The sequence below is a fragment of the Cyprinodon tularosa genome, unplaced genomic scaffold (assembly GCF_016077235.1).
Source record: "Cyprinodon tularosa strain WSP-4 unplaced genomic scaffold, ASM1607723v1 ctg657, whole genome shotgun sequence".
In the NCBI taxonomy this organism is placed as follows: domain Eukaryota; kingdom Metazoa; phylum Chordata; class Actinopteri; order Cyprinodontiformes; family Cyprinodontidae; genus Cyprinodon; species Cyprinodon tularosa.
Window position 1 is genome coordinate 259,519 of NW_024039404.1, and position 16,777 is coordinate 276,295.

The following is a 16,777-nucleotide window of genomic DNA, read 5'->3' on the forward strand; positions in this document are numbered from 1 at the left end:
GCACGATATAATCTGCCCCCTATAGGTATCGGCCTGTATCAGCCTTAAAACTGAATATCGGACATCGGACACTCCACCGATATTTAACCCGATATTTGATCAGCTTCTGAGTTTCTAAAGTCTAAAAAAAAAAAATAAATAAATAAAAAATACTACTTTTTCTTCTTCCTCAAAAACGTATTTTTTACAGACTTAAAAACTTCTATCTTCATATGCTGATATATTGCCATTTAAAAACACCATATCAATCTCTTTTTCTAATGAAATATTGCTATATGTTATCGTTATGCTACGAAGTCCCCTGAAAATTCACGAAATTTTGCCATTTTTTTATATGTTGATAAATTGACGCGTTATCGATCTATTTTACTAACAAAATCTCACAAGAATTTGCAAAATATCACGAGAGTTTGTAACAGAATGATGAAATTTCACGAGATTTTGAAAGTAAAATAGATCGATAACGCGTTTCTAAAAATCTATTTGATATCAGCATACGAAAATATATTTGAGTATATTATTTTTCAAAGTGTCAGAAATGGATAACAAAACTGCTATTTTCAATGACTACTTATTTTTGTCCAGCTTTAACATCGGTATCGGTTATCGGCCAAAATCCCAATATCGTGCATCCCTAGTTTTCCTTCATCCTGTTCACTTAATCCCGTGGATCCATCCATGGTGAAGAGTCTTAAGGCCTCAAAGCCTGTTGCCGCTATGATAGATCCGTTCCAAATAGTTCTCAGTAAGGAAGGAGGTAGGAAAATGAAGTTGGGTATCTCTTATTAATAATTCACTTAGCATAAGATGCTCAAAACATTCTCATCTTGTGTATAGAAGCTATATGGTTTCCCATAAGCCTTTGCATGACAGGATGTATAGGCACAGCACTAACCTCACGGTGATTACCAATAAAAAACATCTCTTCACATGTGCTCCGTGTGACACATTGCAAATGTAAAAACCTTCACATGTTTTGGGTTTTATAATGGAGAGCTTCAGATATTTGCTACATTTGAGTAACTTGAGTTTTTTGAACTTTTTTTAAAAGGCAAATTTAGCTGGCATCATCAATGTGCGTTTCCAAAAATAAAGGCTGCGCTAATTTGGCACAGCAGTCCAGGAACTACACCATATGGTACCTGTGGACTGTCTTAAAACTAGGTGATTTTAAACACTATACATTCAAGAAACACCTCAGACAACTTACAGCTAAAAATGACAAGTGGGGCAAGCGTTCCTATGACTGATTTCAGATGCTACAAAATGAAAAAGTCTGAATAAAAGCCATTTTAGTAAAAAATGAAGAGACGAACTATTGGAGTGTTGGGTGTCCCTACATTCTTCCTCAGCTTGAAAAACATTTCATTGAAACCTTTTGTTTAATCAGTAAAACAAGGCAAATGTTGTGGTTAAAATGAAATAAAAATAAATTTCCAAAAAATAAGAGATCATATATAAGACATTATCATGTGAACATTTCTTATTAGAATATGTATATCTTATTGAGTGTACAATTTGAACCCATGGCTGTAGGCACAATCCTCAAGTCTTTACCTAAACATATAAACCAGCCACAACAATTACACATTTAAGACTTTCTCACAGCTGTTGTCAGTCTGTGATGATGACGATGAAAACCTAATATTTTCAAACTTAAGACATGTTGATGAAATGAGTAAATAGGATGGATGAAATTTTGCGTAGTGGAGTCTTACCAAAATGAATCTGTGTCTGCACAATGAGTTGGGATGTTACCCTGACAAGAGAGCCATTAAGAGGGGTCCAGGCTGCAGACAGGACAGGACAGCATGATGGGAATGGAAACATGCTTTCTTAGAAGGCAGTTGTGTGCAAAAGTCAAAGTCTTTAGCTTCCAGGTTTATCTTTTGTAGGGTTAAATTCCAAATTATTGGGATATACCAATCCAGTCTGGCATGCATCACACTGTCCAATGGGAATACAATTTAGGGTTAGGAAATGGCAGGATGAAATAGATGCATTTGATGGTACAGATAACAAAGTACACACACAAACACATGAAAAGGCAGCACTTTTAACATTAACTGGCAATGACAGATGATTGGTGACATACTGGACACTTGAAAGAATGAGTGGAAAGATGTCCAAAGTAGCAGTCTAAAAGGGACGCAATTATACTTGATGACAACAAAATAGACTTAACAACCCTCCCCTCTCATCGCTCTAGGTACCTTGGCAGCGATGGATGCGGCAGTGATGTGGGAGGAGGAGCTGTCCTCGGTGGACGCCACCCCGCTATCCTTCTTCTCCTCATCCTCCTCCTCACACTGTACACCTTTGTCTTCTGTCTGGCGGCGGGGTGAACTGTTGGGAGGCGGTGAAAGGGGTGGCGGTGGTGAAGGCAGGTCCTCCAGCTCATCTACGGCCTCTTTTACCTTCACCACCGCATCCCGGAGGAGGTCGATGGCGTGCGGCAGCGCTGGGAGGATGAACTGAAAGCATTCCTGGAGGGGAGATTAAAAAGACCATATCTTTTAGCTGTTTCTGAAAAAAAAAAAAAATCATGACTTATTTAAGGTTAAGAATCTTCTATACGCATGATTTCATGCAAAACATTTTCTATCAAACTTTGAAATTCAAGTTTCTTATTGTAAAATCTACTTCCTGAAAGCAGATTTTAAAGAGAAATGGCATCACCGTGATACTGTTATGATGTTAGTGTAATAATTTTGAATATAGTCCGTCAAATATCTTTTTTACTTTTAGAAATAGTACTTTAATAAACTGTAAACTGACAAGGAGAGCGTGACTTTGGTGTCTATTTACTTCAATACCCACGTTCTACACATCGCCGTCTACAGGCTAGATATCTATAAAGCACTTCTATTCTCCAGGTCTCTACATCTCTGTTTTCCTCTCTGTGTCAGTGTGCCTGTGGGCTACTCGGCAGCACTAAATGCTCTATTCTCCTTCCTCTCTAGACAAGCGCTAATCTGTGAAATTATTTATTGCCCTGTGTATTTTAAGCATTAAGTGGTACATTATTTATCCTCCACACACTTTACATTAGCTGCCAACAGGCTTTTACAGCAAGCTCTTTACTCCAGAATCAGTTGGTATCTAAGATATATATATCGGTTTAAACGTGATTAATTGTTTTTTTAAATAATCGTCAACTAACGCAGTAATCGATTAATTGTTAACTAGAGTATAGAGACTCCAAAACATGCCTTTAACTGAAAGAGCACCAGTCTTACAGCAGTAATACCAAGATTGTTTAAAACATATGTAAAAATCATTTTCTTCTGTCAATATGCTCTATATTTTGGTTTTGGTTTCACCTGGTTTAAGCTTTGGCTATCCAATATTATTCGAAAAATGAATCATTAGATTAATGGATTTGCTAAAAATTCATTAGTTACAGCCCTATAGGCAGACTTAGACATGTAAGTGCAACAGGCAAAATTACGGAAGTGGATTAGGGCCACTAAAAAAATAAAAAAAGTTAACTGATTTTTCAGGTTAATATGGGGGAAAAAAGTCAGAATTCTGAGAAAAAAGTCAGAATTCTGAGAAAAAAAAATCAAAATTCTGAGATTAATGTCATAATTTTGAGAAAAAAGTCAAAATTCTGAGATTTACGGATGAGGATTAGGGCCACTGAAAAAAAAAAAAAAAAGTTAACTGATTTTTAAATTTTATTTTAGTTTAACATGGGAAAAAAGTCAGAAATCTGACTTTTTTCTCAGAATTCTGACTTTAATCTCAGAATTCTGACTTTAATCTCAGAATTCTGACTTTTTTCTCAGAATTCTGACTTTTTTCTCAGAATTCTGACTTTAATCTCAGAATTCTGACTTTAATCTCAGAATTCTGACTGAATTCTGACAATAAAAAAAGTCAGAATTCTGAGAAAAAAGTCAAAATTCTGAGAAAAAAGTCAGAATTCTGAGAGTAATCTAAGAATTCTGAGAGTAATCTAAGAATTCTGAGATTGAAGTCAGAATTCTGACTTTTTTCTCAGAATTCTGAGATTAAAGTCAGAATTCTGACTTTTTCCCCATACTATACTGAAATAAAATAAAAAAAAAATCTGTCAAATCAGTGGCCCTAATCCTCTTCCGTACAAAATGGATCATTCTCAGCAATTGACTGTAATGCCATTAAAGGAATAGTACACCCAAAACATGATTAGCCTTCATTTTCTACTCACCCCCATGCTGAACAACACTCTGGAGTACTTTTTTGATATCTCAAATGCATCTGGAGATCTGGGAGGCTTCTTGCTGTCTGCTGACATTCAAATAATGGAGGTGCCCAGCGCCCGAGGCAGAAAGGTCCATAAAAGTCCACAAAAAACGTGTCAATATTCCTCCATACTGCTCGTCCAATGTATTCCAAGTGTCCTGAGTGGGTAGCATCCAGAATTTACTCGACACGAAGTCATTTAGAATGTTTTTAGAGCATAAACAGTAGTGTATAGGATTTCCTGAAAGCGCGCACCTGCGCGATCACGACGCTACGGAAGCCGGCAGACCAAACCAGCGCATTCAGCTCGGCAAAGAACTCATGCTCTTCCTCAACACTGAAGTCCTAAGACATTTTTCTTTCGTTGTTTCTTTCTTTGCACAGGTAAACAGCACATTTCTTCTTCTACGCTTGCATTATTGGCAGAGCAGACGCCTAATGCGCACTTTCATCTGGTTTGGTCTGCCGGCTTCCGTAGCGTCGTGATCGCGCAGGTGCGCGCTTTCAGGAAATCCTATACACTACTGTTTATGCTCTAAAAACATTCTAAATGACTTCGTTTCGAGTAAATTCTGGATGCTACCCACTCAGGACACTTGGAATACATTGGACGAGCAGTATGGAGGAATATTGACACGTTTTTTGTGGACTTTTATGGACCTTTCTGTCTCGGGTACCGTAGACCTCCATTATTTGAATGTCAGCAGACAGCAAGAAGCCTCCCAGATCTCCAGATGCATTTGAGATATCAAAAAAGTACTCCAGAGTGTTGTTCAGCATGGGGGTGAGTAGAAAATGAAGGCTAATCATGTTTTGGGTGTACTATTCCTTTAAGTTAACCTTTAAACCCCTTTTCTTTTTGTTAATGTAAAGAAGCCCTACTACTTCCTTCTAAACTGTTAATTGCTGCTCATAATTTGTCTAAAGCTCAGGGTAAAATAAGATGAGGAGACCCGGTCGATGAGTTTAGAGCCTGGAGACCTTTCTTATTCTGGTATATCTCATTTTTTAAGGTGCATCAAAAGTGTTTATTTATGTTTTTAATAATTTTTTTTCCCTAGAAGAGATTAACCATCAGCAACAATAAATACCCCAGAAGCCATTTATATTGCAAATGGACGAAAATGAGAGAGAAAAGGGAACAGATATTAGTGCTATTCTCAGAGTGAGTCATGAGGGAGGGGAAAAGATGGGGTCAAAGAGATCTGAAGACCAACAGAGAAACTCTTTTACTAATAGGTTAATTTGAAACAACTACCACAGGATAGAAACACTGGCAAAACAATAAGAAGAAAATGAATGTAGAAAAATATAGTTTAAAAGAAATTTAAATGTAAAGATAAAGTTATTCCCCAAAGTTTGAGCCAGTCAGTTCATTTAAAGGTTTAAAACAATTATTGTTAAATATGAAACACTTGGGCAGGCAACAATATCATTATTCCTGCTTATTTTATTCACATGAGATATACTGATGCACACATTGACAAAACTATGTAGGGACAAATCAGTCTTGGCATATTTTTACACAATCCATGTAATTGTTTTGTTTTTCAACCTATAATTTTTATTGATAAACTATTTTACATTATTCTATGTATAGTGTTTTCAAAACTACTGAATGCAAAAGACATTTCTCCCAAATGACGACAAACGGTCCATGACTTCTGCACCTAAAAATGCACAATGAAAAAGCTGAAATCATGAAGCATTGTCTGCCTGCATCTAGCAGGCATCATTGTTATCCTTATCATACATAAAAGCCTTCAATGAGCTTCCAGGGCCTTTAACTTTACCTGGGATATGATGAGGGAGACATAATGTGGCAGCAGATGGTGGGAAACGGGGCGTAACTGATGGAACTGTAATAGAATTGATCGGTTAAAGCTGCTATTTAACTAGACAGAGACAGATTTGTTGGTCACTAAGACAAAGAGGGAGAATGAGAAGAGACTCCTGAGGAGGAACATGGATTAGATAACGATATAGATAGAGGGCAAAACCTATAGGTCCAAGTACTTAGAGCTGGAGAAGACAAAAAAGATTTTATAGATGAATAAAGCATTCTGACATTGTGCAGATGACATTAAACATCACATCCACGATATAAAATCTTATATATGTACAGTTTATGCAAAAGGGGCATTATATTAGTCAATTTAAATAACAGATAGGTTTAAAGCCCTGCAATAAGCAAGAGAAAATGCCTAAAAATGCAACCATTGTTTAAGAAAGACCTCTTTGGGATGTTTCATGGATATTATTTACTCCTTAAAACAACCAAGATATAATTTTTTTTTATTTTTTTTTTTCCAAACTGTGGTATTAGTACAGTCAGTATTTTATGCAGCCATGTAAGTTCATTTATAGCCACCAGAAAACCTGGTGTTTAATGACACTTTGAAGCTGCATCAAAATAAAAACAGAGGTTGGTCTGTTGGTCTGTCTCTCTCTCTATCCTTGACTCATCCCATCATGGTTGACAATAACTCATCTTCTACTTATTGACCTCTTTTCTTTCTCTCTTTACAGATTTGATCTGACCTGGCATTCATTTAAGCTCTACACCATAGGTTCCACCCTTCACTGGCTAACACTCTCTCTTTCATAGATATATCTGGGGGCTGGGTTTTTATGGTGTATAACCAGACTGTATGCACCCTTTCATCTCCTAGACTTGGTTGTGTTTCTCTCCGAGATGAAGCCACTTCAGGAGCTTCTACTAACCTTTAATTTTCTCACAAATAGAAAGTACTCCTTTATCAGTGCTCAAGTGTTCCTTTCTGTCTGCTCAATCCCCCAGTTGGTAGTGGCAGAAGACCGTTCATCCTGGCTCTGTTGGAGGATTGTTCCAGGTATGGAGGAGTTTTCATCCGCAATGTTATGTTCTAAGTATGGGGCAGTGGCGATTTCAAAATTGTTGCTAAACCTCCCATTTAAATTTCGTAAAATTATTGGTAAAATATGCATGTCGAAGTACATAAATGCATTCATTAAACTTTCATTAAATATGCTCTAAAATGCACCTAATTTCCTGGGTCTGTTGTGCATTAGTCAACTGTTAATTCGGCTCTCTGGCCTGATCTCCCACTCTGGAGCAGCAGGACGCTGCCTGTCAGGCTCCATGAAAAATCCCTGTTGAACTTTGAGCCTTGGTCTATTGAGAATCATAACTTTCCTTAAAATCATACGTTGGTATGTATTTTAAATGGTATCTATTTATCTTTTTTTCTTTGCTTTTTAATCCAATGTAAATTGGCTTTGGAGGGTGGGCATTATAAGCTTCTTGCTTCTGCCAATACACCCTTTTTCAGACTGTTTTAATTTATGTTGTATTGACGTATACATAAACTGTCTTTATTATATACAGTACTTGTATGTCTGAAATAAACAAACTTGAAAGGTAAGCAGCGGGAAAGTAGAGCCCTGATTGGATAACGTGTCAAAATATGTAACTTCCAGGCTAAACCTCTTAGGGGGTCTGTGCAGCAGGGGCAGGTCATGAAGCCAGCTGCTTGATGCTGATTGGCCAACATACTTAAAGATTCTTGACTGACAGTGGCCAGACAGCGAGGAGGCTTTCCTAATGTGTCGAGAGGAAAAAGTGATCATTCAGTCAGTTAAATCATCTTGTGTTAAACTCTTGCAGTGGTCTCTGGAGCTTATTATTTCAGAGTGCTTCACAACAGCTATTTTCACCAGTTATAGTGATGTGTTTTACGTGTTTCAATATTTTTTAATGCAATACATAACATTTGGATTTAATCAACAGCATTGATCCTCCACTGTTTCAGATAGCAGCAGCCGCTACTGGTATAAGGGGTTGCTACAATGCAAAGGATTGTCCACTGTCACTGCAGGCTTTTTTCTGCACACCATGATACAATCTACTGGGTTTCCATATATTAAAAAAAAAGTTTTATCCCGTCTGTATGACTTAACTGAACTTATTCTCTGTAAAGTGCCTTAAGATGGCACTTGCTGTAAATTGATTGCAACATAGGTTAACATATTTGATTCAGATGTTTTTTTTATTTATTTACTTCCTTTAACAAAAGACAACTTGATTATTTCCTACCTGGGAGCCTTTCTTGCTTCCTGGTAAGTTAATGATGAGCGTCTTGCCTCGGATCCCACAGACAGGTCTGAAATTGCACAGCCACTGTCAGATGATATGATACAGACTATATATATATAGATATATTTTCCCATCAAATAAAAAAGAATGTACCAGCAAACTCTCCTTACTTATGTTTATATATTGGGCAGGCTCTACAGCCACTAAGATCCCAATAAATTCTATAGTCATGGGATTATATATCGGATATTATTCTTATCTTGAAAAGAACCATTTTAAATCAAATTTACAAACTTCGAAAATAATCAAAAGAAATCTAGAGTTGCAAATATAATGAATTTCTCTCTAAATTTTAAACAAGTGTGTAGTTGAGTTTCTTATACCTAGAAAGCATGCCTAATGGTGTAACATTGAGGGATCCCATCAGCATCGCAAGAGACATTCCAGGTGCCTCCCGCTCTATCACCTCCTTAGTGGCCTAAATAAGAGAGAGACACACACAAACACATGCACGAGTTTGTTATAGTTTAACAAATCATGAGTCATTTTATAAGCCTAAAAATTATCAAACTGCAGCACTGATGATAAGTCAGACTTCTTTCGGACAAATGAAAAAACCTGATACAACACTATGTTCCTAGTCATTCAACTCAGCTATGTCGATTGTGTTTTTTTTTGTAAAGATTTATTCTTTTAAAATGCAAAACATTGCCTGCCTGAATCTAGACTCCCTGATTACCTGAACCTAACCTGTTCTTGTCCTCTCTGCTTCTAGGAAGAACCTGTCTGAAATCAGAAACTCTGGAAGAGTTTCTCTGTCAGAAACCGGTCTGTCTGACTACTGAAGAGTCCTGGAGATCAGAAACCCTTCCAGCAGAGAGGACAAGAACAGGTTAGGTTCAGGTAATCAGGGAGTCTAGATTCAGGCAGGCAGATTGGCTCAGACTTGCTAACCATAACTGGCAAAACACTCTGGCACTGGAGTGTTGTCCACAGCCCACTTAAGTACTGGTCCCCTGATGAGCAGATGAGAAGCAGCTGGTGAAGTCAGCTCCAGCTTCAGGAGATCCAGTACGCCCTCTGGTGGAGGAAGGTAGACAGCACCCCAGATCCCAACAGCAGCACAAACCATCAGGAAGGGATCCTCGGCGCCCTCTGGTGGGCAAGCCTCTGGATCCCAACAACATTTTGCTTTGTAAGAATTGTTTGTTTATATTAAATATTTTAACATGTTAGGTAACAGTGTGAAAGATAACATATATCAGCGTAATACCCTTTTAAATTAAAAAGCTCTTTTGGCCATTTGGCCATTTAATATTTGCTCTAAAATAAAATTGACAGTGTGACCAGTGACTAGTTTGGCTATGTTAACCTGACTTACACTGAGGTTTATTTAGAAATCAGAAGACATAGATTTTAGGAGAGCAACAGGACCTTTAATAGAACAACTAGAACTAATGACTGGGGTTTACACTGCAGCATGTAAACCTCTTTAAGAAGAAGGCATGAACTAAATTAAAGACTTGCACGAATCTTATCATAAAAATTGAAAAAATGTCCCAAGTTATTGTTTATTTACAGTACTTAGCATAGCGGTTATTCTAAGATTGTTTAAATGACAGACAGCAGAGGAGTTGAGGTGTTTTCTACATACTGTATGTGGCTTAAGTTAGGTAATACTTCAAATGCAGCAACAATAAGGCATAGGAAATATTTAAAAAGAGAGAATTTCCTTTTATCATTTTAAATTTTAACCCCAGAGTTAAGAGGAACATAAGACGGATTAATGAAGAGCAGACAGTGTAGGAGAAAGAGAAAAGCAGAGACCAAAAGAACATTTACAAGATATTCGTTTTATCATAAACTCCAGTTAACTATTTATTCATAACATGGTTTATTTTTGTTCCATCACTTAGAAAGACAATGTAAGATTTTTTATTACTTGTTTGAAAAGAGTCTGAAAACCTAGTTGGACTAAGACAAACTAAAATGAGGTTATGAAGGCCTACAGTGATTATATTTAACTGAAGAGAAATATATTTTCTGTACATGGCAATGCTACACAATCTACACATTTCAACAACATGTTGACAATGACAAAGGAGATCTTGCATAGCCAACAGTGTTAATTAAAAAAATAACAATGCATGGTGAAATGTGACCCTGCTGGCTTGTATTTAATCACATTCAAGCCATCAAATAAAGCATTAAAATAACAAATCCGCAAATCAAAACAAGCAAGCTTCTTTCCACAACAGTTCAAGATTCCAAAGCAGAGGAGTTCAGCATCCCAAGGTTTTATTGCATGGGTTTTATGAGGAGAGCGGATATTTCCCCAGTGATTTAAGAGACTTAATCAATATCAACTCCTAATGTAGATAAATATACAGTAGATGTAGAAAAGATAGTTAAGGCTTATTTTCCGGCATCCACACTGCTAAGATATGGGCTGTTTAATTTAGTAATGGATTCAATAAAACACATGATATGCTGAATTTAACAAAAAAAAAATAAAAATATTTGGACAAATCATGTTTTGGGATTCTTTGGAGACTTAAAAAGTTATTTGTTAGATATGTAGCTTATGTGGCAGCTAAGGCTGCACTCTTACGTTTTCATGCTATATTTTTATATATTTATCAATTAATAAAACTATTTTAATAAACATGTCTTTCACTGAGGTGAAAGTTAAATTGCATCCATAAATTAAATTAATAAATTAAATTAAATTGCATTACTGCACAGCTTTCTAATAATACATACCTGTTCACATTTATACAAGCCTGTTTAAAAAAAAAAAAAAAAGAAATCCTTGGAGTGCTGACTCAACTGACACGGCATTATGAGCAGCATGGTCACCAAAGGATGGTATCGGAGACTGAGACTAGATGTGTAACGATGTATTTAAAAAGCTACACGTGAGTTGTCTTATTAAACTAAATCTAGGTTTTGGAAAACCACATCTATTCTATTCTAGAATAGAATAGAATAAATATTCCCTTCATTGGCCCAAAATGGGGAAATTGTGGTGGTACAGCAGCAAAAGGTTATAGTACTAGTGGTCACACAATGTGCCTCTTAGAAAAGTAAAATAAAACAATTAGAGTGTTTTTACAATATAAAAAAGTTAACGGATAAACAGTAATGGATATGTAAAAATAGCTGCAGCACCAGAGATACAGAAAAAATAAAAATGACAGCAGCATGTTATTAAACTGAAGTGTGTCTGATAAAGCTTGTGTCACCTCTGCTGTCACTAGATGTTTTTTTAGATTTAAGTATTGCAGAAAAGTCTTAAGTTTGGAGGAAGTATGCTCCTTTAAAACATTTTACTAAATGATAATTTAAAAAGTAGAGTTTACTTTACTGTATTTTAATGTATTATTTAATTTTATTCATAATTTGCTATATGTAAATCATCTTAATGAAGAGTACAAGTCTGTTCCATAAAGCAGGAAGAGACACAATTTGTTATGAAGTAATGCCATATAAACAAACTGAACTGAATAGAATAAAAAAAAAATCCTAACATCTGATAATTATACTAGAAGCACACATGACTCCAAATTTAGACAGAAAAAAACCTAAAAGGCTTTGCAGGCATGTTGCTAACAGCTAAGCTAAAGTAAATTGGCAGAAATATTCCGAGGCACAAAAATCACAGAATACTCAGCATGGATTAGTTTTACTTTTTAAAATAACTGAGATTTAACATTATACAATCATTACTATAACCTAAATATTCAGCCATAACAGGAGTGATAAAGGGAATATATGTTTTAGTGCCACTGAAATATTGCACATAATTATTAAACACCTTTTTCATACTGACAAGGGAATCAGAGTAAACACAAAAACAGTTTTCAAGGATTTAATAAGGACAATAAGCATCAGAAGTGGGCTTTGCCCTATGTGGAGTTCTTTTTCTTAAAGATCTAAACAGTTTGTTCACATTTTTTAACTTAGCTTTTGCTGTCGAACAGAAGCTCCTAAAGAAAGAGGACCTAAAACTGATTTAAGAAGCTATGGGAGGGCATTGAACAGGTCATTCATGTCAGCCATCAATAGAGGGCCAGTAGACCAGTAGCCAATAGAGGGCCCCCACTCACCCAATATACTTGATTAAAATATTTAAAAATACATTAAAATATTTTTTAGATCTGCAGGATACATTTTTAATCTTTGATAATGACTATAATAACGAGTTTAATAAAGATTGAAGCTATTTCAATTGTTGGATTCGTGACGTAATTATTGCCCATAGACTCTCGTTAAAAGTTGTCCATGTACAGTAGCTCCTCTGCAATTCAAAAGATAAGACCATTCTGGGGAGCAGCTTTCCTGCACCCAGAGCTGAAACCAACTTAGTTTGTTATAAGGTGCGGCTGATTGACAGGTTTATATAATTATTTAGTAACAAGGCTTGACTAACTGCATGAAGTTCCAATGTGGTAACCTTGGAAACCATTAAGATAAACCCAATTTTCTCCACAGATGCGTAAAAAACAGGCCAGATAAGTTCGAATCACTTTATTTCTTTAATAAATATAATCCTCTTTAAAAAAATTCAGATTTTGTTTTAACTCACTATAATTCACTTAATTTCACATAGTGTTCTATTTTTGAGACTACTTTTGTAATTATATAACTTTTATAACATATTAATTGTATTTTATTTATTTGTTTTGCAACTGTACACTGCTGCACTTCTTAGCCAAGTCTCCCTGGAAAAACAAATTCTGTCTCAAAGGAGTTTTCAGTAAATTAGATGTATGATCAATTACAATGAAAAAGAAAAAATGTTTGAGTAACTTTACAATCCACAATGTCAATATCACACAATCATTTTAAATAAATTTTACCATAATAACCTTACATAAATATTTTATAGATTAGAGTACCTGAGTAGCTGGTCTTTAGTAATATTACATTTATATTACATACAATACATTTGTGAAGGATTTCAGATCATCTATGAAAAATATTAAGATACAACTTCAATGGGAACCTTTATTTAATACCACAGAAATTGGGAAAGTGTAAAAAGCACTTAAACAAAATAAAATACATATAAATTCAATGTTGTCTTTGAACTCTATCATTTACCTAACAGAAAATGTAGCTGAGAAAAACGAAGCAACTCTACAGTTTATTTCCCCTCTGACTATGGGACTAATTAGTGGTAATTATTTTTGTAACTCATATGTGATCAACAAAAAGCAAGCTGCTAATGAAGCAAATACAGCAGCATGAGACATGTGCCTCTAAAGACACTTTCATTTCAAAATAAAAAAAACAAAACAAAAATTGCCTACTGTCTGCAGTTGAAATCCTCAGACTAGTAGCTCTTAGCCAAACTGCCTAAAAACAGGAAAGCTCCCTGAAAATGTACTGGCAGTTCCTGCACTTGTTCATGTTTTGTAACATGAAAAACAAAAACACCTGGAATAACTTTGCTCACTTTCCTTTTGCTAGCTAAAGAGAACCATGCGCACGGCATGATACTACCTCCACTATGAGGCACTATGATGGTGTGCCCATGGTGATGTGCAATGTTAAGTTTCCAGGCTAATTGTGCTTTGTATTAGGCCACTAAGGTAATGTGATCAGATTGGTGCATTGAATCATATTTTTTAAGAAATGTTGATCTAAGTTTTAAATGACTTAAAAAAAAAAAAAAAATCCAAAACCTGTTTGGTATTTTATGTAATTAATACTGAGTTTATTTTCTTTTCCTTTGTGCTTCCATTTATAATTTTTTCCTAAATGTTGCTTCTACCCATTGGTGGTTTTAAACAGCGGCCAACAGGGGCCAGGAGTCTGCAATCTTGGCTTCGTTGCTCATTTAATAAATTAAATGTTGTACTCTTACCTTGTTTTAATTGTATTTTTTTTGTGTGTGAAGTTTTGTTAGTCTTTCATTTTTTGCCCCCATAAAAGACCCCCTGACCCCCCTTGTAAATTTCTTCTAGAACCACCACTGTTTCCAGACCCTTTAAAGTCCCTACCCAAACGCGTTGTGCTGTTTAAAGAGATAAAATAGAAAAGGAGAGGTAAAACATTACCTTGGCAATAATATTAATCAGTATATCAGCAAAAAGAAAAATCTCATTATAAAAGGTATCTAAATGTGTCCATAAAGAAGTGCAGACATAAACCATCTGTAGTTGCAATGGTACAAAATGATGAAGAAACACGCAGGAGCATTTAGTGAACAGAAAGATTGATTTGATTAATTTGTGTGAAAACAATTGGGATTCTAAAATACAAATGTAGATAAAAAAAAAAAAAAAACATATAGTAGGCATTATTTTCTTATTGCATGGTTTTTCTAACCTTTGACAAAAGAGCAAATTAGTTTAGGCCGCCCAAAAATGATCTTAATTAACTAAATGTATAAAATCTTTCAGTAGTGTTAAAATGTGTGTGGTTAAAATGTTTTCAATCATAACTTCTTTTAAATTAAGTTTTAAAATCTATCAATAAACAATTGTGTAATTTGGTTATATATTGTTACAATTACGCCCTTTTCCAATTTGTTAGCTAATTTTATATTTTGCTTCTTAAGAAAACCTACCTTTAAACACATACTTTCTAATTCTTTTTTAAATTAAGACCAGACAAGAAATGTGAATATTCAAGAAAATGTACTCTTCTTCGACTGCAATCAACACATTTCTTCACCAAACTCAATAAATAATAATCATTATAATATTAACCAAACTACTCATATTTTTAAACTACCCATGATTGCCCTGCTTTGGTCTGAAATAAACATGTAAACCCACCTCTGGTGTTACATCTCTCGGGGCGAAGCCAGTGCCTCCAGTGGTGAGAATGAGATTGAGCTCTTTCTCATCACACCAGTCCACCAGTGTTTCCTGTTGGAAAACATGCAAAAAGATAAACATTTATTAAAAAATCTCCCTTGTGGAATATAGTAGAAGTAGCAATAAAGTCAAAACGGTGCAGTGATCTTTACCTTGATTTCATCTATCTCATCTGGCACTATCTTGTAGGCTGAGATCATGCCCCCCAACCTGAGTGAAGACAGAAAACAGAGACTGAGCAAAGATACCTGGTAGGGCAAGAAAAATATGGTTTCCTTTATCACTACAAACACCAAACAATCCTCATTACAAAAAAGGCAAGGCAAGGTACATTTATTTGCATAGCACAATTCAGTACAAAGGCAAAGTGCTTTACATGATTAAAATATAGGAAAATAAAACAGAATCAAAGCAAGTAGGAAAAAAAAGTAGGTTGGAGGACTGGAGACATGATTAGACAAAGCTTTTATGAAAGTAAATCTGAAAACTTTGGTCTATTTTATTACAGATTTACTTAATAATATCGGGTCACATATATAAAAAAAAAAAAAAGGTGTTGAGTGTCAAAATATATAGAATACAGAAATAAAAAATTCCTTGGAGATTCTTTGGGAAAGGATTTTCCAGAGACTGACCAGAGAGTTAGGGCTGAGAAGTAAACACCTGGCGCCCTCCCGTGGTCAGAAAGAGTATTACACTACCTTAAAAATGACCAGGCTGAAGGTAAAGGAACAGAAAACTCTTATGTAACCGCTTTCTTTTTTTTTTTCTTTCTTCCAAGAGAGCTATTTTGGTCACTTTAGTGCATCATGTTTCTCCTCTGTGACACAAATGCCATAACACCGTCCTGCAGCCAACACACGGAAACAGAACCCCTATATCACAGTCTTTTCAGATACTTTTGGAATAATAAATATGGACCTGCATGGAGAAATAATAAGGGCAATGCAGCAAGAGTTCTATTAAGAAAAACTATTGGACTACGACAGGTTTTTGACAAAATTTACAAAAGTATGAAACAAGCCCTTAAATGAAATATGGCTTTTTTAATGAAACACTGCAGCATCTTTAGGATGAAGGAGCCCATCCACACACACAGCTCTCCCCTCCTAACATTACTGTGATGAAATTGGAGATTTACCTTCGCTTAGTGTGCTTTGATGGGTGGAGAGTGGCTTTTGGCAGCGCTGTATGCATTCATGTGTGTTTATATAAGTTCATGCACGTACGCTCGTTCATTTATGTGTTTACGCGTGTTACACCTCAGGAGAGTAAAGGAGCTGTCAGGACAAATCACCTCTTGTGTGCTCCCGGGATTTTTCATGCCTCTCTGTTTCAGTCCAAATAAAAATACGGTCTGCACAAATAACTGGAGTTCCTTCCCAGCATTTCCTTGGCAGCTCTTCCTGTCTGGAGACTCCAATTGCTGTGTTGTATATTGCTTGGGAGGGAGTGAGAACTCCTGAGTACCTTTTGTTGTAACTAATGGGGATCCCGTTTCTTTGCTACCATGTATTTAAGATCTTCAGACAAATTGTTTTTCATGTTTTTGATTAATAATTGAACAGTTTTCATATTTGCATAATATATCAATAGATCTTACAATAAAAATTAAGCACACTGATATAGATATCTATGTATT

At 35.6% G+C, this 16,777-nt stretch overlaps 1 protein-coding gene across 2 annotated transcripts in view; it reads right to left on the reverse strand.

The window, feature by feature from the left end:
- The window catches only part of gphnb (gephyrin b), a 132,747-nt gene that overhangs the window by 56,366 nt on the left and 59,604 nt on the right, over nt 1-16,777 (reverse strand). For both annotated transcript variants that reach the window (XM_038309110.1, XM_038309111.1), the window contains exons 3-7: nt 15,288-15,345; nt 15,094-15,186; nt 8,689-8,783; nt 8,306-8,372; nt 2,214-2,486 (exon numbers count right to left, since the gene is read on the reverse strand). In XM_038309110.1, coding sequence (XP_038165038.1) covers nt 2,214-2,486; nt 8,306-8,372; nt 8,689-8,783; nt 15,094-15,186; nt 15,288-15,345 — 586 coding nt within the window. The remainder of the gene's footprint in view (nt 1-2,213; nt 2,487-8,305; nt 8,373-8,688; nt 8,784-15,093; nt 15,187-15,287; nt 15,346-16,777) is intronic.